General features: G+C 48.8%; 1 protein-coding gene across 1 annotated transcript; it reads left to right on the forward strand.

The window, feature by feature from the left end:
* The first annotated feature begins 1101 nt into the window (after positions 1–1101).
* On the forward strand, positions 1102–16364 carry Igfbpl1 (insulin like growth factor binding protein like 1). The gene is made up of 5 exons (XM_046457444.2): positions 1102–1546; positions 8958–9067; positions 9771–9881; positions 12152–12305; positions 14488–16364. Exons 1-4 carry the CDS (start codon positions 1102–1104, stop codon positions 12299–12301), a joined length of 816 nt encoding a protein of 271 aa, XP_046313400.1. The 3' UTR covers positions 12302–12305; positions 14488–16364.
* Positions 16365–22314: the final 5950 nt, after the last annotated feature.

Below are 22314 nucleotides of genomic sequence, written 5' to 3' on the forward strand. Positions count from 1 at the left end.
AAGTTTCCCAGAAAGCCTGGCCAGCAAGTTCCTCCCTCTGGTCAGCATCTTAACTTGGCTGCTCCTCAAATTCCAGCAACCAAGACTTCCTTAAGGCCAGAGGGGGTGCACAGAGCCCAGATCAGAGTAGGTTTAGGGGCAGCAGGAATAACTGACGGCAAGAACCTGCATCTCTCCAACATGCTTTCCCCAGGGGACCTCAGGCACCCTGACACTTGTGCACCAGGACTTCATTGGAACATTGTTTGCTGTAACAAAAGAACAGAAAACAACCGGTTTCAATAACTCCGATTGTGTGCAACCAAACACTGCAAAATTTAACTGCCCAAAGGCTACTTTCGCTTGAACTCCAGAATATATCACTGGAGCTCATCTAAACGAAGTCACCGATGACCATAAGATACGTCATGGATTTATGTAGCATTAAGAAACATACACCACCAATTAAACCATGCCATCAATTGTACAAGAGGCTGGATTTCAGAGATGATACACGGTGGGGAAACTGTGAAATATTTTAAAGGAGAGAGCTTATAAATCATAAGTGTTTTAATAGACACAAAACATTATATATCCAAGAAACTGATAGCAAGACTGGCCTTTATAAACCAGAATAAGGGGTGGGATTCAGGATAAGAGAGAATCCCTGTTTTCATCGTTCGTCTTTTTGTAAAATCTGAAAAATTCAACCACATACTCCCTTTTAAAAATAAAATTCTGAAAATATACTGAACGTAAAATAAAAGAGCGCGTCCTCCTGTAATATAATATTTGGAGCCAGCATTGCAGCTGAAGCCGGGGCATCCAATGCCGATTCCACCCCAGCAACCTCAGGAAAGTTCCCACTCGGACTGGGTCTTGGTTTCCCTGAAAGTCTAATCGGATGTCGGAAAGCTGGTCTTGCAATATCCCTTTGGCTCCGAGACCCGGGCAGCCGGCGAGGCCACAGCGCTGCTGGTGCCCGGGGTCTGGGCTGCAGCCGGCTGACACCCCGCGGTGCAGACCCGGCCAATCAGCGGCCGCGGGGCGGGCGGGGTGGCTGCGCCGCACACACGAAGCGGAGCGCGAAGCAGAAGCGCCACTGCCGTCTCGGAGCAGGCCATGCTGCGCTTGTCGCCGCTACTCCCGCTGCTGCTTATGCTGCCGCCGCTGGTCCCCAGCCTCGGGCTCCGGGACGCGGGCGGTCGGCACCCGGAGTGCAGTCCGTGCCGCTCAGAGAACTGCCCCGCGCCCGTGCGCTGCCCTGAGCCTGGGATCGTTGCGCGCGACGAGTGCGGCTGCTGCGCGCGCTGCCTGGGCGCGGAGGGCGCCAGCTGCGGGGGGCGGGCAGGCGCGCGCTGCGGCCCCGGCCTGGTGTGCGCCAGCCGGGCCGCAGGGGCGGCGCCCGAGGGCACCGGGCTCTGCGTGTGTGCTCAGCGCGGTCCCGTCTGTGGCTCCGACGGCCGCTCCTACCCCAGTGTATGTGCGCTTCGTTTGCGCGCCAGGCACGCGCTCCGCGCGCACTCCAGCCACCTTCATAAGGCACGCGACGGCCCCTGCGAGTTTGGTGAGTCTTCTGGCGTCCCAGGGCCCTGGCGGGTAGAGAAAGTGGGACCCCAATTCTCAAGGATGGGGGGCAAAGGATCCTTCTGCACAACGGTGGATCTCGCTGCCTGGGGCCTCAATTTCCTCTTGGGGAGCAGTATTTCGCATTTTGCTGGTGTTCAGATAGACCAGGGTAGAAATTCACATCCTGCGCTGGTTTATTAAGTGCTTGGAGACACCAACCCTGGAGAGAGAGGAAGTTTTGATAAGCCTGCTGCCCTCTTTGGTACTTAGGTGCCTGCTCATACAGTGATTTGCAGGCTGGCCTCTTTGTCCCAGGGGAACTGGGAACTGGGGAGAGGGTTTCTCATTGGGTGTTCCCAGGTGTCCTGTGCCAGGTGGATTGTTTGAATGGAGAGGAAGAAGAGGTGAGGCTACTGGAAGAGCAGGAGCTCCTTGCAGGAACTCGGGAGTAATCAGGACAGAACACCAGGGATCCTGGTTTTGTGTGAGGCCCAGTCTAGGATCCTAAAGGAGCTGCCACCCAGAACAGCTGAGCCCTTTGGAGACTTAAGCTCTGAAAAGATTATTGCACAATCAGAGGCAGACCCAGGTTTTGTGGGTCTAACACACAAACAACTGGAAAAGTCCTGCTTTAAGAAAAGGAATAGAAAATTATGAATTGCCAGGGACTTAGAAACTTAAACTTCATTAACATTGCAGTACAACCATATCTGGGTGCCATAATTGCCCACCTTCTCTGTGTAATTTTTAAAAATCAAATAGAAATAAACCAAAACGTTAGTATACAGGAATGTCCAGCAAAGCACCCTGCTCTGCTAGCCCACTTTGCCTTAATGCGGACATGACCCACCCATGAGGTTTTGGAGAGCCACTCATGTCTACTCTGCCTGGAGAGGGCAGTGGAGAGTTCAGGGTGAGTAAGCCTGTGGCTGGTGAGTCCACAGGAACGTGGCTTACCCTGGGCTTCAGGCTTCTGGGGAGGAATTCTGGCCTGGACCTGGAGACCAAGTACAGGCTAAATGCCTAAGTCAGTGGATGACTTCGGCTTCAAGATGGAAACCTCAGGGTTGGGTGAAGCTTTTTCCAGGCCTTAAGAAGTGTCTAATATTGTGTTATTCCCTACCTCTCCAACATATTCCAGGTAGATGTACTCAAGTCCAGGAGATTCAATGGCTTGTTGAAAATGGGGCAGGAAGTCTCCTGGCTGGGAAACAAAGACCATGTGCAGCTCTGTGTAGTCCCAGTTGACAGTAAAGTGGCCATTGCTATTCCTCCTTGGGCTCCCAGTGCAAGACAGAGCTGGGGGGCTTTCTGAGTGGCCTTGGGCCAATTCTTTCTCCTCTCTGGCCAGGTCAGCCCCTGGGGAACTATTGTTTAGGTCCCTTCTCCCTCAAACTCTTGTTTCTGCCCTGCGGTACTTAAATGGTCCTGTCCTTGCCTAATACTTGGGTTTTTTTTGTGTGTGTGTTTTTTTTTTTAAATAATCTGCTTTCCTCAGCATTAAATTCACAGACAGTTCTCTTTGTCTGCAGACAGGTAACAGTCCACATTCAGGAGATGTAAGAAATGCTGACCTGGTTCCCCAGAATCCACCCAGTGCTGATGGTCTCAGATCATTTCTCCCTAGAGTGGTATTCTGTTCTTAAGAGAAAGACACTTTAAAAGACATGTAGAATAAATTTTCTATTATGCAGAGGAGACTGAGACCCAACCAGGGCAGGGGACTTGTCCAGGATGTCCAGTGAAGGCTGACTAGCTCCCAGGGACACCCTATCCACTGCTCTTTCAGGACAGGACTTGATAGTCAGGCAGATGGTGGTTGTCATGGTTACCAGAGTAAGGACAGATGGCAGATGGAAACCCCATACCCCTAATTCATTGAAAATTACCAAATGACAAGTAAATGTGACAGCCTCTCAATTCTGATCTATGGACTCTGAGGCCCTCCCCAGGCTCAGTCCCCAGGAATAAAGATGTACTTGGGGCCAAACGGGAGCAATTCAGAAGCTGCTTTTCATGACCTCATCAGTGACAGGCGTCCTGGCTCTCGAGCTCAGCTGTCCTTCCCACCAGCATTTGTGTCATACACCGTCAGACCTGACACCCGTGCCCTGTCACCTTCTGTGCTGACTTGCTTGTGGGACACCCCCACCCCCACCGTGCCTGTGTCTTGGTAAGGCCTGAAGGTGTAGACAGGGAGATGTTTCCTTTTCCTAGCTGCTGTGACACCTCATTCTGTGCTGCCCTAAAGCCATCTTTAATTCAGAAGACACAGCAGGAGCACTTTTTAACAATGCCCCTGGGGACCCTGGTTGAAGGAAAACAGGAGTCGGAGCTGAGCTGTTCTGCTTTAATATTGGTGAGAAAATCACCCTTAACTTGACCAGAGTGAGGCGTTATTAAGTATTAATTAGGCTCCTCCCAGTGTGGAAAAGTGTCTGACACATGCCCCTGAGAGCCAGTGGGAAACAGTTTGGGGACTTAAATGCTGCTCTTTCCTTCTGTGCTCTGAAATGCCCCAAACTGCCTAAAAATGACAGTGATCCTGTGATCCACACAATGATTAAAGGCTCATGTATAAATAATTCTTTCCTGTTGGACATTGTTTTCGCACTCATCTTCTTACTGCGTTTCTGCAAATAAATTTGTTTTCATTCGAGAGGGCTCACTCCCATTTAATAGAAGGGAAAACTGAGGCATGCAGAAGGGAATTCCCTGGAGCCACCTGGCTACCCCAGCTGAAGGCAGCCCAGGTTTGCCTGGCTCCTTGTGGCTCCCTGCCATCCATCTCTTGCCTGCAGTGTATGAAGCCCCTGCGGCGGCAGTGAGCTCTTGAGATCCTGAATCTCAGAAAATTCACCTTGGTTGAAATTCCAGCTCCACTTAGAAACCCAAGGCGCCGTAGTGTTACCAGGTAACCAGAAGAGGCAGCGAATGCCACTTTGTGAGAGGGACAAAGAAAGGGGCCTCATGTTCAAAAGCCTTTCATTGCCAAGGGAGGGGATTTGAGGCACGGGCTGCAGGGAGCGGGATTAAGCTGTTCCACTTCCTATAGTGACTATTAGCATAAATTACCGGGGCTGCTCAGTGCGTTGATGATTAAACTCTTTGGTTGTGCACTTCTTAATACAAGCAGATGAGACCTGGGGGATGACTTTTGATATTCTTTCTTTCCCTAGCACCATTAACTTTAAAGAAATCTCAGAGGCATTTGAGAAGATCTTTTATTCCAGCCATCGAGGACCCATTTAATTGACGGGCTAGGGAGACAGATCACCACACACGATAATAATAATATTGATCCCTTTCATCTCTGCAGATCCCCACGGTCACATCCATTATCTGCCTGCCCCCCAGAGGGTGTGGCAGCGGCCGCTTTCTTCATTTGCACACAGGGAGGAAATGGCTAGCAACTTGCCCAGTCCTGAATGCTCGGCACCTGGTCCCCAAGTGTTTGAGTCTCCCTGGCTTCTGTTTGCCCACACTATGGTACTGCCCTCTGTGACCACGCGCACCCGGTGGCTAGCCATGTTACCTGCTGGTTAGCCTTTGGGTGGGTGGATTTGTGCCCTCCCTATTTCTAGGACCATTGTTAGCACGAGCAGAAGGACAGAAGCATTGAGCAAGGAGGAGCTAAAGAGATGAAGCTGTCACCGGGGTTGGGCTGACCAGGTGCCGTCCTCCCTCCTAAGGGTCACGTAATTCTTGTCAAAAGTAGGTGGGAAGGAAAGACCTGGTTCTTCAGGGATTATGGCGGTTTTGGCAATGGTAAGGTGAGAGGATGTGTGGGTGCCAGGGTGAAGGCTGTGGGTCATGGCCTCTGGTGCCTCCAGGAAGAACCCTGATGGGCCCTGTCACCAGTAGTCAGCAGAGGGTTGCAATCAGGCCAGGCACCATGGAAGAGTCCGCCCCTGAGATAAGACAGCCGGCCACAACTTTGGATCCCTCTGTAAACTTTTACAGTTTGTGGGGGTCTTGGAATGCTTTCTTCTCACAGCAGCCCACAAGGAATGGGCAAGGGGATAAAGGGCCTCCTGTGCCCTTTCTAAAGAAAGCTGTAATCTCAGTGGCTCCGGAAGCTGAGGCAGGAGAATCCCAAGTTGGAGGCCAGCCTCAGCAACTTTTAGCAAGGCCCTGTCTCAAAAATAAAAAATAAAAGGGCTAGGGGTATGGCTCTGTAGTTAAACACCCCTGGGTTCAATTCCTGGTACTTACTAAATAAACAAATAAACAAACAAATAAATAAATAAAAAGGGGAAGGGCCAAATCATGACACTGGGAATGGTACAGATAGAATTCAAAGCAGGGTTCCTCTGTCCCAGCTAGCACACTGTCCCTCCTGCCTCTGGTAGCATCCCCATGTCATACATTTAGGGTAATAACGGGGACTGGGACTGTCCAAGCAAGGGCACAGTCCCTTGTGCGCTTTCAGGGCACACAGTGCATCATATGCATTTTCTCTGTCCATGGCTGTGTCCAGTGCAACCCCAAGGAACGAGCTCTTAGGAGCATAGGTCCCCCACGTCATAACATTGCCCTTTGGTGATCTGCTTTTTATGCTTTGCTGAAATCAGTCAGAGCCTAGGAATCCTCCTAGTAAAACTTTGGACCTGAGGGTTCTTTTTGGGAACCCCTAGCACAACCCCTAAATAACTAATCTCTCATTGTAGAATGGAGTCCATACAGATAACAAATGTTTCACTTTAAAATGGAGTCAGGCACGATGGGACAAGCCTGTTATCCCAGCAACTCAGAAAGCTGAGGCAGGAGGATCTCAGATTCAAAGCCAGCCTCAATAGCTTAGAAAGGCACTAAGCAACTTAGTGAGACCCTATCTCAAAATAAAATATAAAAAAATGGGGATATGGCTCAGTGGTTAGGTGACCTGGGTTCAATCCCCAGTACCAAAGAAAGAAAGAAATACATATATGGGCAGCTTGAGCAGTGCCCCCATCTGGCAACCGGGAAGATTCCTGGAAAGATGAACCCCTCAGTGCTTGGTTGTAAAAGAAGAGCCCTCAGCACACAGCAATGCCACGTTGAGCCGGTCGTCATTACCATTGTTACTGAGAATATTATTGACTATGAAGAGCTGCTATAGATGAAAATGTCTTCAGTTTTAAAACCAACCATGTTACAATTAAAAGCAGATGATTATGGCAAAGCACGACATGAGAGCATTTTTTGAGATAATGGAATGGTTGCGGATCTTGGGAGTTAACTGACTGCCTGCCTTTGTCAAAACTGTGAACCACGCACCAAGAAGAATGCCCTGTCCGTACATGCAAATTTATGAATAAATCATTGTTCAATGTTCCTTTGAGTGGGGTCTCTTTTGTAAAAAGAAATGGTGTTTCCTGCCATGAAATCCAGGCAGACCCAGTATTGCCAAGGCAGTCTTCCTTAATTGTCGTTGTTGGAGAGAGGGAGGGTCAAACACGAGGAGAGAGGAAGAGGAAATGTGATTTGCTGGTTTATTCATTTAGGCCTGAAAGGGAGTGATGAAATCTCATTTAAAATTTATGACTTTACATGAATGGAAGTGAAACACGGTGATGGAGCGTCCCCTTGGAATCTACTGGGGGCTCTGGAATAAGAGGCGGTTCTGTTTGTTCCCGCAGTGAGACTTTTGGGGACAGGTTTGGGCTCTGGTGAAGGTGGCATCCCAGCGCCTGTGTGGCTGAGGAGGCGCTGGCAGGAGGATGTGAATAAATTAGCCTCTTTGTCATCGCAGATGGGGTCCCTGCCAGCGAGCCTGGATGTGGGACTCTGTGTGGCTGGGGGCAGGATAGAAGTCCATGGCTCCTGGGTAAACGTGGGTTGGGGTGGTCCTTCACAGGGCAGGCAGTCGGACCTGGCAGAGGAGTGGCGGGGAGCCTCCTGGGAGGGGAGGGGAGTCCCTGGAGAGCTGTGGGGCACCCAGGGGCTGTGGGCTCCGGAGGGCAGTCCCGGGGTCAGCAGGTGGCCATTACAGAGACGCAGGTTTAGCTCCAGGTTAGGATGAGCTTTTTTACCAGGAGAGCCTCCGAGGAGGGCAGGTGGTCTCCGGTGATCTCTGCACCAGCCCAGCCTCTTGCCTGCTTCTCTCTCTCCCTTAGTTCTCCTTTTTTACTGCACAAGCACCTGTCCCCTCTCAGGGCAGCCTGTGGAGACCAGGGTTGTCTCTGAGTCACCAAGCCTCTGTAGTTTGATGGCCCTGGAATGAAAGAATTTGTTCTTTTCTTTGCCAGGGATTTCTTCATCTAGTCTCCTCAGTTGGCCAGACCTGAGCCCCGTCCCCTGTGTCTCGCTCTGTCACTCATTCCATGGGTAGACCCACTCAGCAGTCTGGGAGCAGAGTTGTTATCCCCGTTTTACAGAAGAGGAGGCCTGAGCCAAGAGCATTTCACTGGCCAGGCCTTCACCTTGCACCTTGTCCAGGACTCCTGGGCTGGATGCCAGGGTGCTGAGCTGGCCATCGGCACAAGTGAGACTGCAGAGATACACCTGGACTCTGAGGCCAGCTGTGACTCAGCAGAGCCAAGAGGTGCAGCCCCTGGTCCTGGGTGAAGTTCCCAGCCAGGCCCTGTGGGCTGGGGGAGATGCCCACCCAGGGAGCTGTGGGGGTGGGTGTATCCCATTGGAGGGAAAGCAGGGCACTGGGGGGAGGCTGGATGGGGGTCTGAAGGCCGAGGAGGCTGGACTGGGTATTACACAGCCCAGTGGGGGCAGAAGCTAGGGGCAGGAGGAAGCAGGGCGTGGAGCATGAACTAACAGTTTGTAACTTGATGCCAGGGTGCTCCCAGGTCCCCTCCAGAGAGCCCACCTTCCCCCTCCCCCTGTAATATTATGGCAACCTAGAGTGGCATTGCCTCATTTTCTGAGTAGCTCTGGCTCTGCTCCCTTGACCTCTGGGTTTCCAGGTCTGCACTTGGGGCCGGGGAGTCCATGGTGTCTATGTGGTGCCCATGCAGACAGAGGCATCTGGAGTGGACGGCAGGGCTCAGCGCCAGGGTGTGGCAGCCATTGGGCATGGCATTCTCCTTTGGAACACCCTGCACGTGGAAACAGAAACGCCCATCTGCTTGAAGTCTCTGCCGTCGGTGATGTGACATTGGTGCTCTTGGAGTCCGTCACCCCCATCCTGTAGCTGAATAAGCAGATGGCAGCCAGGGAGGGGCCGGGGAGGGGGTATGCTGAGACCCAGGCTCTGCCACTGAGCTTGGGAAGTTGCCAGCTTCCTGGTGGTGAAACAATGGCAGTAGGTCACAAGAGCAGCAGAACCTTCCAGGTCTGAAGAGAGCACCCATCTATGATCCCTCGCGCAGGGCAGGGTCCTGCCAGGCCCTCAGCAGGCAGGGTGGTGTTGGAGGTGGGGTGCTTGGGACCTGCCAGGGTAAAGGGTGTGTTCCCTTGTCTTCTTCTCCCAGCTCCTGCAGTCATCCTGCCACCCCGGAGTGTTCACAATGTCACTGGGGCACAGGCATACCTGTCCTGTGAGGTGAGGGCCGTGCCCACCCCAACCATCACATGGAGGAAGGTATTTATTTCTCTCCAAGACTTGTGCGTCATTGTGTGTGTGTGTGTGTGTGTGTGTGTGTGTGTTGGTGTCTGTGCCAGAGAGACAAACATGGAAACTGCCAGGCAGGTGTGGGTGGGAAGTATTTTTTCTTTAAGTGGTTTATGTGTGTATATCTTTGTGTGGGGGCCAGAGGATTAGGAAAAGGTACTTTGTATATCACTTTCTGCCTCAGAAACTTTCACCACAGCACTCTCTCCGGAGAAGGGAGTGGGATTGCAATCCTTCCTGTGCCATTTGGTCCCTCAGGTGTCCAGAAAGTTCTGCTGTCACCTATCCCACATCAACTGCTAGGACCCAAGACCCTGCTTCACCATGGAGCTAAGTGGTTGGCAGGCTTGGCTGATGGCAGAAGCCCCAATCCCCTTCCAAACCCAAATCTTCCTAAAGACCAGTCAGCTTTGTCGTCTGTCCCCTTGTCTCTGCAGCCCTCTTAGTAATAAGACCAGCAGAATTCCTTCTGCCACTGTGGCCGCCTTAGTGGTGATGTGTGGTGATGTCCAGCAGGGGGTGCTGTCTCTACGCACATTTAGGAATGAGCTGTATTAGGGTTTCAGCCTTTTAGACAGTGAGAGCAAGCGTGCGGGTGGCGAGGATGTCTGCGAGGTGTCCTGATCCAGAAGTCCTCTCTCTACACTGCTTATGTTTTCTGCGTGCTCTGTAGGTCACACACTCCCCTGATGGAACTGAGGTGCTGGAGGAGTTACCTGGGGACCATGCCAATATAGCTGTCCAGGTGCGAGCTTCCAACCATGAGGCCACAGCCTGGATTTTGGTGAGTGTTTAGGATTATTGGGTGCCACTGACTCACCCTATGGAGCACCCTTGATCCTTGGGTAACACATTACCCTTTTCAAAGCTGTTTCTATCCATTGCTCACAAGACCATCTAGTGGCTGTGAGGTGGGTGGGGCAGGTTGTGTACCTCCTGAGAGCACAAGAGGTCTGCTGCTGTGGCCCTCAAAAGATGTCTTTGTCCTAAAGTGCAGGGAGGGGGAGGGGTTGCTAAATGGCCAACTTTAAGATGGGATGAGGAGCCAGGGGAAGTGGGCATGCCCATCATCCCAGCAATGCAAGAGGCTAAAGGCAGGAGAACTGCAAGTTCAAGGCCAGTCTGGGCAATTTAGTGAGACCCTATCTCAAAATAAAAAATAAAAAGCTAGGGGGGTATTACTCAGTGGTGCAGCATCTGCCTAGCATGCAGGAGGCTCTGGGTTTAATCTCCAGAACCCCAAAACAAAGGGGAGGGGAGTAAGCTAGATTACCCAATGGGCCCAATTTAAAGGTGAGACTTTAAATGAGGACAAGGGAGGCAGCATCAGGGTGGTGTGATGTGCAGGACTGTACCCACTAGTGCTGGCCCTGCAAATGGAGGATGGGCCCCAAACCAAGGAGCACTGTTGTCCTCTAGAAGCTGTACAAAGCAAAGAAGCAGATTTTCCCCTAGGACCTTAAGAATTCTGCTGACACCTTGATTTTAGCTCACTGAGACTCTTTTGGGCTTCTGACTTCCAGAACTATAGATGATGGATTTGTGTAGCTTTAAACCATCGAGCCTAGGACGGTTTGTTACAGCAGCCTTGAGAAACGAATACACCCATGTGACTGATAGAGGGAAGAGGCACATTCAAGACCTCCTGCAGGGCTCTATTATGTCACTTGCAGCATTTTTGCTAAAATAAGGGAATGCCATATGTTTCAAAGGCTGGTGGAGCAAGGAGCTAGGGGTCCATGTTGAATAGTCACAGTTATCCTATCTGAGCCTCAGTTTCTTGTGACCTTAGCAGGCCTGAAAATGATGCTAGTTTTATTTAGAGACAGTGTCTCACTGAGTTGCTTAGTTCCTTGCCTTTGCTGAGGCTGGCTTTGAACTTGCAATCCTCCCGCCTTAGCCTCCTGAGCACCTGGGATTGCAGGCATGCGCCAACGCGACCAGCCCTTATTTAGTTCTTAATGGTATGGCCGAACACTTGCTGAAAATGTTCAGCTGGTGTGTTCAGAGGGGGATGGTGTGCGTAGCCTGGTTTGCGAGAGATAGAAGCAGTGATTGGAAGAGAAAGCGCAAGAGATGAGAGCCGGTTATGGATCTGGTGGTGAGCACTTAGGGACACTCCGCGAGGAAGTCTTATCCTCCATAGCCCTGGGAGGTTTGGTGATGCTTCACTTAGCTGAGGGACTCGGAATGCAGTGCACATTCCCTCATTTTCTTACAAGGAAAGATGGGGAAAGGTTATATCTGGTGGTGTTTTGTGAAGGTCACCCACATAAGGATCATGCTATGGGGTCCTTCTTTGGACAGTAGATTTTGGTTCTTTTTGTTTGCAGTATATTCCTCATAATTTGTATATGTCACCTTCAATAAAAGGGTCAAGTAGCTTATGTACAATGCAAAGGAATCATTAGAATGAGAGTCACAATCGGGAGCATGCTCCTCAAGAGGGTCCCGAAGAATGAATTTCACTGTGTGCTCTTCGGCAGCCAAAGCAAGAAGAGAAATAGCTTGGTCTTATTCTAAAGAGGAGCAAGTATTCGGCCATACCATTAAGAACTAAATAAGGGCTGGTTGCGTTGGTGCATGCCTGCAATCCCAGGTGCTCAGGGGGCTAAGGCAGGAGGATTGCAAGTTCAAAGCCAGCCTCAGCAAAAGCAAGGCACTTAGCAACTCAGTGAGACACTGTCTCTCTAAATAAAACACAAAATAGGGCTGGGGATGTGGCTCAGTGGCTGAGTGGCATTCCTGGTACCAAAAAAAAAAAAAGAACTAAATAAGGGAACCATGTGCAATAGCACATGCCTGTAATCCCAGCAACTTGGGAGGTTGAGGCAGGAGGATTGCAATTTCGAGGCCAGCCTCAGCAACTTAGTGAGATCCTGTCTCAAAACAAAATAATAAAAAGGTCTGGAGATGTGGCTCAGTGTCAAAGCGCCCCTGAGTTCAATCCCCAGTACCTGCACCCCCCCCCAAAAAAAAAAAACAAAACTAAAAAAAGGAAGTCATTTTTGTCTACTACATACAACTATCTAAACATGTCTGTTGTATTTCTAGATCAACCCTCTGAAAAAGGAAGACGAAGGAGTGTACCAGTGTCATGCGACCAACATGGTCGGGGAGGCCAGGTCCCACGGCACAGTGACCGTCCTGGATCTGAATAGATACAGAAGCTCCCTCTCCCCCGCTCCAGCAGGCCTCCTGTGATGGGGTAATGTATACATTCTAGTCATTGCAGTGTCCCTACGCCCACGTCTAAGGGATCGGAGGCAGTCATTAGATGTGTAATATAAAGAGAACAGTACATAAGTGGGGAGAGTAGAGGAAAGCAGGGCCGTGTGAAGATTAGCAGGCGGACCCCCTGTTATGTTCTGCACATGTTGCTCTCTGAGTTTCCCAGCATGCAATGCCCAGAGCCATGGACATGATGGGTGTCCATGAGATGGAAAAGCCAGTGGTGTTTTCAGTTTCTGAGGCTGGAGGGAATACTTCCACTGAGCCCTGAGAGAGGGCAGACGGTGTCATTGTGACGGCATCCAGGTGGAAACGTTCCTGCAGAGAAGGCTGCTAGGCTTCATTTGCCTCTTCCCAGGACGCTTTGTGGGACAGCCCTCCAGCTCCAGGCTTGTCTTGCTGGCCCCAGCCCTGTACGCTGCTTAGCAACGGCTCTCAGGGGGAAGGGGAAGGTAGGCAGGATCTCTGCATCTCTTTTTAACCAGGTGGCTTAGTCTTCCTAGTCACACAGGTGACAGCTGGGGTCACATCTGTCCCCTGCCCACAGGCAACTGTGAACTTGGGAAATGAATCACTTTAATTAGCCCACTTTTGCTATATAACAACTCCCAAACCTGGCTGGTTCACAGCCACAAACATTTAGCTCTTGCTCACGTTCCACGCCACTGATCCGTGTTTGCTGTGGCTCCACCCCATGTCTCCTCACCCAGTACCTGCACCGCCCCAAAAACCAAACCCAGCTGGAGGAGCAGCCCCAACGTGTAATATGTCCACTCTGCAGCAGAAGGGACGAGCAAGAAGCTGGGCCAAGCACACAGTCTCCTTTGAAGTTTCTGCTCAGATGTGATACACATCCTGCCTCCTTACAATGCAGGGAGGGAAGAAGAGCCATGAACAGCTTCCATTACTAAGACAGACCAACAGGGTCTGGATAGAGCAGGAAAAATTAGAGACAAGTGTGACAGAGTCTCTTAAAAGCAGAAGGATTTTGCTGGGTGCAGCGATGCTTGCCTGTAATCCCAGTGCCTTTGGAGGCTGAGGTAGGAGGATCACAAGTTCAAGGCTGGCTGGGGAAACTTAGCAAAACCCCAACTCAAATAAAAAGCAAAAAGGGCTGAGGATGGAGCTTAGTGGTCAAGCACCCCAAGTTAAATATCCAGTACCAATAAAACCCAAATGGACAAGAGCAGAAGGATTTGGCTGTGGCTTGAGCCACACAATGCCTTCGGCCTCTGCTGTTGCACCCACTCTGTGTGCAAGGCCTTACATCAGGTCTGTAGGGGATGCACAGAAAAATGTAAAGTGAACATTATTACGGTATCAGGAAGAGTGCTAAGGGAACAGGGGAGCTGTGCGGGCTTGAGGCAGGAGAAACATCCAGAACTGGGGCAAACAAGGAAGGAAGTGCTTTAGGGTTCAAGGGCAGGTGTCTGTGGGCAGTTAGAGGTCCCAGAAATGGCTAAGAAAATGTGTAAGTGTAACCATGAAGTAAGAATTCAGCAAAGAGTTAGGAAATCAGGCCTTCCTGATACTTGACTTCTTATTTTATCCATCTATATAAAATAGGTTATTCTATGCATTGTAATAATATATGCCATATAGATAATACACACATTGTTTCATTTTGAGGTTTTGTGTTCCTTTGACACCGTGCAGTATGGAGCAGCTCTTGTTCACAGGCCTCCAGGAGCACAGAGCTCACTATCACCTGCCGGGTTTCTGTTCTCACGACTAAAATGCTCAGGGGTCACTCTAGTTAAACTGGGCTGACTGGGCTGCACGAAATAACCACACAAGAGACACAAATACCTTTTTCTTTGGGGTTGCTGTGACGGCTCCTCTGACCTTAAGGGTCCACAGAAAGAGAGAGAGCACACACCCTGACCCCTTTTATTGAGGAGAAGCTATTCAAATGAGGCAAGGGGTCAGGTTTCAGGCGGCTGAGTCTATCTTCATGATGTCCACTGTCAGCAGGTTGACTGACACCTGGGTAGGCAGCCCCACGAAGCCCTTCTCAGGCTCCCAGTCCCTCCATCTGCACCTTTTGTGCTGAGGATACTGAATTTAAAGATGATTTCCTCCACTTCCCAATAAACACAGGGTTGGTCGTAACAGAACAGTCTTCTTTTCTCTAATCCCCACTCCCCTTTTCTTTCCAGGGTCTCCGAGACATTGATCACGGGATGATGGCGAAGTCGAGTCCCGGATCTTGTTGTTTGGGAAGACTAAGGAAAAAACTGTGTCTGTAGATAACCCCTTTTGTATGTTTTTTAAAATTGGATGCAAACTAGATTCATATGCAGATGTAGTTTTTAGCAGGGCAGACAGTGGGGAAACAGAGGTGCATGTTGCTTTTTTTACACTTTGGGAATGAATCCTTTTGTAACTGTTCCCTCCCAGGAAAAAGCACATAGTATTTGTCATTCTAAAGGGCTCACAACAAGGCATGTGCCCACTGTGACTCTTTACCTCGGAGTCTATGACTGATAAGTGGGCACTCTGTGACTTAATGTGTGATAAGAAGGAGAGAAGAGGGCCCTGGCTCTCCTTGGCCTGCTGTGTGACCTGAACAGGTCCTTTCCCCTCTCTGGACCTTGGTCTCTCCACCTGTGATTGTGGCATTTGGACTAGATATTACTTACCAGGGCCCCTTCTAGCCCTTCCATCTTAGAGCAAGATGGTCCCATGCAAAAAAAAAAAAAATATAGAGAGATAGATAGAAGTATAGTCCTCGCATGTTTTTTAAGATAATGTTCCTTCAAAAACAAATCATGGCCTCATAACAGAGTGTGCTCATGCAGATGAATGACGTACAGCTGTCACGGCTCTCCTCCTCCTGCCTTTTTCCAATTCTAAGTAGACTTAGTCCTAGATGGACAGTCTTCTGGACTCAGAAGCCCCTTGGCTGGTGTTTGGGGACCAAGCCATCCACTTGTTAGCCCATCCCTCCCTAAGTAGGTGGCAGTGCAGGCCTGGCTTCTAACCTCACCTTGTTGAAAGGGGGCCGGGTCAGCTCTGGCCTGTGGAGTCACGGTGAAGTACAACACATTTTACTTAGAGACGTGTTGACCTCCCTCAAGGATAAAGCTTTTTTTTTCCTTATGAAAAAAGGGGAATATTTACTATCTGGTCCAAAACAGTATATTTCTAGGTGATTACAATTTCTGAACATGAGAATTTGGATCTCCCACTGTGGACAGCCCTTCAAGTCCATGAAACACCTTCCCACCCATGATCCTGACCCTAGGAGGGTAAGCAGGGCAGAAATTAAAGGTCCCGCCCCTGTTACAGACAAAGACACACCGGATCCTAGGAGGGAAGCTTCTGGAAACCAGATGAGTGATTTTCAAACTTTGCAACATCGGGACCCCTTCTTTGAATGAAGTCAGATTTGAAGTTGATTGAATTGGCTGCTATTGGCTATGGGGTGTTGGAGCTGCCAAGGGACCTGCTCACATCCCCTCCCCACTGGGCACCTCCTGCCCGTCTCCCCTCCTTGCACTGTGACTAGGGTCTGCCATTGATTCCCTATGAACTGTGTGGCTGAGAGATGACTCAGCCAGACACTTAGTGAGATTATGTCAGAAGAAATAGGGACACAGTGGCTCCGGAGAGGTAGCCCAACCATATCATGCACCTAACAACACGCACATTCTGCAAAATCAGATGAATCACCTCAAATTTGCCTTGTCAAAATTAGACAGCAGGATCTAGACCCAGAAAATAGGGCAGATGGAGCCCCATGGTGGAAGCCAAGTATCCTGACCGCATGGGGCTGGATTTAACATATATCTACGTGCAAACATAAATAAAATAATAAATGCTGTATTGTCCGAAATTTTCACCAGGACCCAAAAAGCAGATTAACATAATTTTCCAACTTAATGGCTTGTCACCTGGGAGAGCCCAGACCTCTTCTCAGACCTAGAACGTGAAGCATGATCCCCTCCCCCAGCCCTCCTGTCAAGCCTGTCTTCTACCCATATTTTCATAGATGCCATGATGTCCCAATTCCTGCACACTGAAAATAAATGTTTTTAAGGATGGTCTTTGTGGTTTCTGTCCTAGGTTGTGGCTGTAGATTTACTCCAGGTCCCACTGACACTTCTCGGCCATCTCTCCTGCATCTTGTCCTATTTTTCCCTGCTTACATCAGCTACTTCAGTCCAACCCTCCTTACCCTTCATACCTGCCCCCCTTACTTGCAATTTTTCACCAGCCCTAAACCCCTGACACTATGGATTCTTCTAAGGCCCCCTGAATTTGCATGTCCAGCTATACAAGCATTCTAATATTCCATTCACTCACTGAAGTTAATTTTATGATGATGATTTTGTATCAGGGATTGGACCCAGGGTTCTCCAGGAGCCTGGAGGCTGTGAGACGCCAGGAAGGGAGGGCACATGCCCAGGTGCCAGTGGTCCACGACATACCAAGAGCCTTTTTGAAGCTGGCTGCCTGGCTGTCCGGCTGCCCAGTAAGATATTCTGAGAGAAAACAAACATTCTTATAACATTTATTATAGCATATCACTACTGTTCTATTTTATTATGTTATTGTTTTAATCCTTACTATGCCTAATTTATATTCAACATTGTAGGCATATATTGTACATATAGGAAACCCACAGTATATGGAGGCTTTGGTACACTCCATAGTTTCGGGTGTTCACTCTCGTAAGGATAGGAGGGTCTGCAATAATCCTTAAGTGAGTGTTTGCCCAAATGTACCCACTTTTTACCTTAAACCAAAAAACGGCTGGTTTTTTAGTCAAGGTGGATTTTTCCTTCAGGTTTCAGGGTGAAATTAATTCCTATGTCTTTAAAAAACATTGCTCTCCCCTCTCCCCCAGGGATGGGTGATACAGGGACAATGAATAAGAACGAGCGAATCAGTCGGCAGCAGAGTCTCCTCTAATGAATTTCCTCATTCCCAGCCTTTGCCTGGGCCTCTTGAACATTAAATCAGAGAATGGTTATTATGTGATATTTTAATTAATTAAGGGAAATCACAGTACTCTGGTGTCTGCAGTTTAATGAATTCAGGACGTGGAGCCCATCACCCAGGGCAGGACTGGATGGCTGGCTCGTCCACGCCGGCTGGCTCAGGGCTGCCTTGGAGTTCAGCCTTGACTGCCTCCAGGGCTGAGAAGTGCCTGGTACCAGGAGACAGAGATACCTGTCTTATCGGCCACTACTCTTCCTGTGCCTAAATCTACCCCCACCCATGATATTAAGGAGAGGTTGACTGTTGAGCAGAGTGGAAATTGGAGGGGACGGAAGCCTCCTTTCCCCTGAATGAACTGACCCTTCGAACACATTTGCAGAGCACCCGCTGTGCCCCAGGCACTGCATCCTCCGGAGTCTCAGCCCTGGCACAGAAAGCTGCCCATGGTACCAAGCATGGACCCGGATCTGTGCTGCGGAAGGTGTGGGCAGGGTGGCTTGGGAAGAATGGGCATTCGTTGGAGGACCTGGAGCCAAGGTGGAGCACTGTCATAACCTATGGGTCTGGGTCACTTCCCTCAACTCTCTGAGCTTCTGTTTCCCCATCAGCCCATGGAGATCAGCATCATTACACTGGCCTGCTGCTTTGAGGACTCCTGACCATTCTGCAGGATATGGCAAAGGACAGGGAGAGAAACTAGACGTGCTTGGAGTCTGTGAGAGACAGTCTAGGGGGACCGGACCAAACCAAAATAATAATAATAATATTATTATTATAAAAATAATAATAGATCCATTTTATGGCATGCTAACCAGCAAGAGCTGCCTAAGGTCAAGACCAAGTGACAGGTGACCAGTGACCACTGTGAGTCCAAAAGGCCTGAGGTAGCTTCATTGAGAAGATCAGACAAAGGGCCTGGAGGAAGCGAAAACAGACTGATTTTGGAGAAGAAGAAAGGAGGAGAAAGGAGTATCATGGGTAAGGCTGGGTATCAAATGGCTCACGACAGGACTGACTGTGAATACGTCCTGAGAGAATCCCGTCACCGTCCCACACACCTGCCTAGAGTGGCCACAGGCAGCAGAGCCGTCAGTGTGCTGTCCCCCACAACCTGAACCCCTCCACAGCGTCGCATTGTCAGGTGCCAAGGACATTGGGTCACGTCATTTTTGCCACTGAAATGTCAGTTAAGGTGTGGAGTTCAGAGGTTATGGCTTCTAAGAAGTCACTGTGCCTTTTCTGTACCTTCCTCCCCATCTCCCAGCTGACATGGGTCTCTGTGGCCCTAAGGAGAAGTTTTTAACCTCTTAACCCCAAAGGTTGCTTGGGATTCTAGATGTGAATTCACGGGTTCTGTGAAATCCTTGAAAGTGTACAAAATTTGGGGTGCATGTGCACATGTGCATTTTCGTCTGGTGAAGAAGTATCATGTTTTATTAGCTTCTCCTAGGATCATGCCACATACAGATGGTTAAGACCCAGTGTAGAGGGCGCAGCCACAAGATGGAAGTTAAGCTGTGCCCCTGAACCTGTTAGAAAACTGCAGTGTGAACAGATTCCTGCATTAGGGTATCAACAAAGAGCCATGGACGTGTTGAACCCTCAAAGGGGCAGGGGGTTCATTTGTTATGGCACCTATTACACATGGGGAGAATTCTTGGTTAGGAGCCAAGAGGCCTGTGATTCATGCCATGTTCTGGTCCTACCTGGACTTATGACCCTGGACACTTACTCTGTCCACCTCTCTGGTTAGGCAAGGTGAGGATATGCTAGAGGCCTTCAAAGGGGCTTATAACATGACTCCGTCTCCTTTGAAGGTCTTCCTCACTCATGGACAGATCCCTGTGGCTTGAGACTCTCAACTATGTCAAGGCTCTGTTCCCAGCCCCTGCACACAGACTGCTTCTACCCAAGTCTATGGGGACAATCTGTGGCTGCAATAGAGAGGAGCAAAAGACTCGGAATGGAGTTCTGGTCCAGTTACCAGCTAAACATCTCCAGGGCTTGATGTTCTCCAAATGTAGAGTGATAGTCCTATGTGTCTTGAGGCTAGTGGGGTATTAAATGGGATAGCCTAATCATTGGGTGCTTAATGAATAGTATTTTTTTCTCATGACCTTCTGGCCCCTATACTTCTACTTGGCTTTATACTTTTCACCCTGTTCTGGAACCGTCTCCCCTGCCGGACTGTGAGCTCCCTCAGGGCAGAGACTATCTTATTCAATTCTCTTTCCCCCAACAATTGACAATTAGAGCCAGGACTTTTTATTTATTTATTTACTTTTCTTCCCTTAAATAATAAATGATCTGAGCAAATCAATTAACAGAGTGACCACCAGAGGACAGCCTCATGCCCAGAATTGAGCCCACCCAAATTAAAGTTCCTAAGTGGCCTCAGATCTGATCAAGGTATCCGTGTGACTGAGCAGCAGCCCTCAGGGATCCAGCAAGAAACCAGGTGATTTGGGCTTGTTCGGTGTCTTTGGGGGTTTGGAGGCTTAGCCATTTGATTCAATGGGCTCCTCAGCATGCCCCGATTCTGGATCCCAGGGCAAGCTCATGGGAGACTGGCCCCAACCAAGCTGCTTACTAAACCTCTCGGCTTCCATTTCCTCATCTGGGGAGAGCCAGGGAGGTGACCCAGGATTTTGCAGGACAGCTCTAAGGTCCCAATGGTGTATAAAGGTGAACTGCCTAGCACAGTGCTGGACCGAGTGTGAGCTTGGGGAAAGTGTGTCAAAGGATGGGTGGCCCAGAGCTGAGCAGCCACCACTCAGACTGGACAGCCATGACCTGCTGAATGATGATGCCCAGTTAAACCTCCCAGTTCAGTTCACAAGTCTGCATTCAGAGCAGTGGTAAAATGAGTAAAGAGGGGATCTATCTGAATCCACAGAATAAGAATTTCAGGGCTTGACAATCATGAAACTCACTTGGAAAAACAAGAGGCCCAGAATAGCCAAAGCAATCCGTACTAAGACAAGAGAAGCAGGAGGCATCACAATACCAGACCATAAACTATACTACAAAGCTATAGTAACAAAAATGGCATGGTATTGACACAAAAACAGATATGAAGACCAATAGTACAGAATAGAAGATACAGAGACAAACCCACATAAATACAGTTATCTCCTACTAGACAAAGGCACCATAAACATACATTGGAGAAAAGATAGCCTCTTCAACAAATGGTGCTGGGAAAACTGGAAATACATATGTAACAAAATGAAATTAGACCTCTAAGTTTCACCCTGCACAAAACCCAAATCAAAGTGGATCAAGGATCTAGGCATTAGACCAGAGACCCTGCACCTGCTAGAAGAAAATGTAGGTCTAATTCTCCATCATGTCAGCTTACAAACTGAATTCTTCAACAAGGCTTCTAAAGCATAAGAAGTAAAATCAAGAATCAATAAATGGGATGGTATCAAACTAAAAGGCTTCTTCTCAGCAAAGGAAACAATCAAGAATGAATAGAGAGCCAACAGAATGGAACAAAATCTTTGCCACCTGCATCTCAGAACATTAATCTCCAAGATATATAAAGAACTCATATACTTAACACCAAAAAAAAAAATAATAACCCAATCAATAAATGGGCTAAGGAACTGAACAGACACTTCACAGAAAAAAAAAATACAATTGGTCAATAAATAATATGAAAAAATGTTCACCATCTCTAGCATTTAGAGAAATACAAATTAAAACTACACTGAGATTTCATCTCACTCTAGTCAGAATGGCAATTATCAAGAATACAAGTAACAATAAATGTTGGCAAGGATGTGGGGGGAAAAGGTACACTCATACGTTGCTGGTGGGACTGTAATTGGTGCAACCACTCTGGAAAGCTGTATGGAGTTTCCTCAGAAAACTTGGAAGGGAACCACCAGTTGACCCAGTTATCCCACTCATAGATATATACCCAAAGGACTTAAAATCAGCATACTACAGTAACACAGCCACATCAATGTTTATAGCAGCTCAATTCATAATAGCTAAGTTATGAAACCAACCTAGATGCCCTTCAACAGATAAATGTGGTACATATACACAATGGAATATTACTCAGCCATAAAGAAGAATGAAATTATAGCATTTGCCAGTAAATGGATGGAACTGGACACTATCATGCTAAGCAAAATAAGCCAATCCTCAAAAACCGAAGAGTGGATGTTCTGATATGTGGATGCTAACTCATAATAGGTGGGGGGGTGTGTTCCACCAGATTAAAAGGGGGGTTGGGGGGAAGGGGAGGGAGATGGGAATGGAAAAGATAGTAGAATAAATCAGACATTACTTTCCTATGTTCATATATGAGTACACGACCAGTGTAACTCCACATCATGTACAACCACAAAAATGGGAAGTTATACTCCATGTGTGTATAATATGTCAAAATACATTCTATTGTCACGTATAGTTAAAAAGAACAAATTTAAAAACTTCAAAAAAAGAAAGGAAAAAGGTAAAAAGAATTTCAGGGATTGAAATTAGGGATCTTAAAGATTGCCTTTTCCTAATCCCACCCTCTCAGGGGACACCCTCTACAAAGTTCCTCCCTGGTCTAGAAGTAATGAATCAGGGAAGCATTTGTTAAACGGTGTGATCTTTTGTGTTAGCCATTAGAGATACCCACCATCCTCCCTCAGCCATGTCCCCATACTGTACTGCAGAGGTGCCAAGGGCCTCCAGGAGAAACGAATGGAAGGTGCACTTCCGAGAGTCAGGGTCACCTCACCCTAAAGTGACATAGGAAGGAGGTCCTAGGAAGGGAGAGGAGGGAACCAAACAGACCTTGAGCCCTCAAGAAGCCATTTCAGGCCAAACCCACATGAAGACAGTAAAATAAAGTCCCCCAGAGGCTAGGGTGTTAAAGCCAGGGCCAGGTGTCAGCTCACAGAACGAGTGGACTTCAACACAGGGTGATCTCCGAGCAACGTGGTCCAGGAAGACGGAAGGGGACACAGGCTCAGCCTTCTGCTTCTGACTCTGGCCTGGCTGGCCGGGTCCACCTTGACTCCTTCACTTTGGGA

Source organism: Marmota monax, unplaced genomic scaffold (genome assembly GCF_021218885.2).
Source record: "Marmota monax isolate L192 unplaced genomic scaffold, Marmota_monax_Labrador192_F-V1.1 WCK01_AAM20220418_F8-fsc00069, whole genome shotgun sequence".
NCBI lineage: Eukaryota > Metazoa > Chordata > Mammalia > Rodentia > Sciuridae > Marmota > Marmota monax.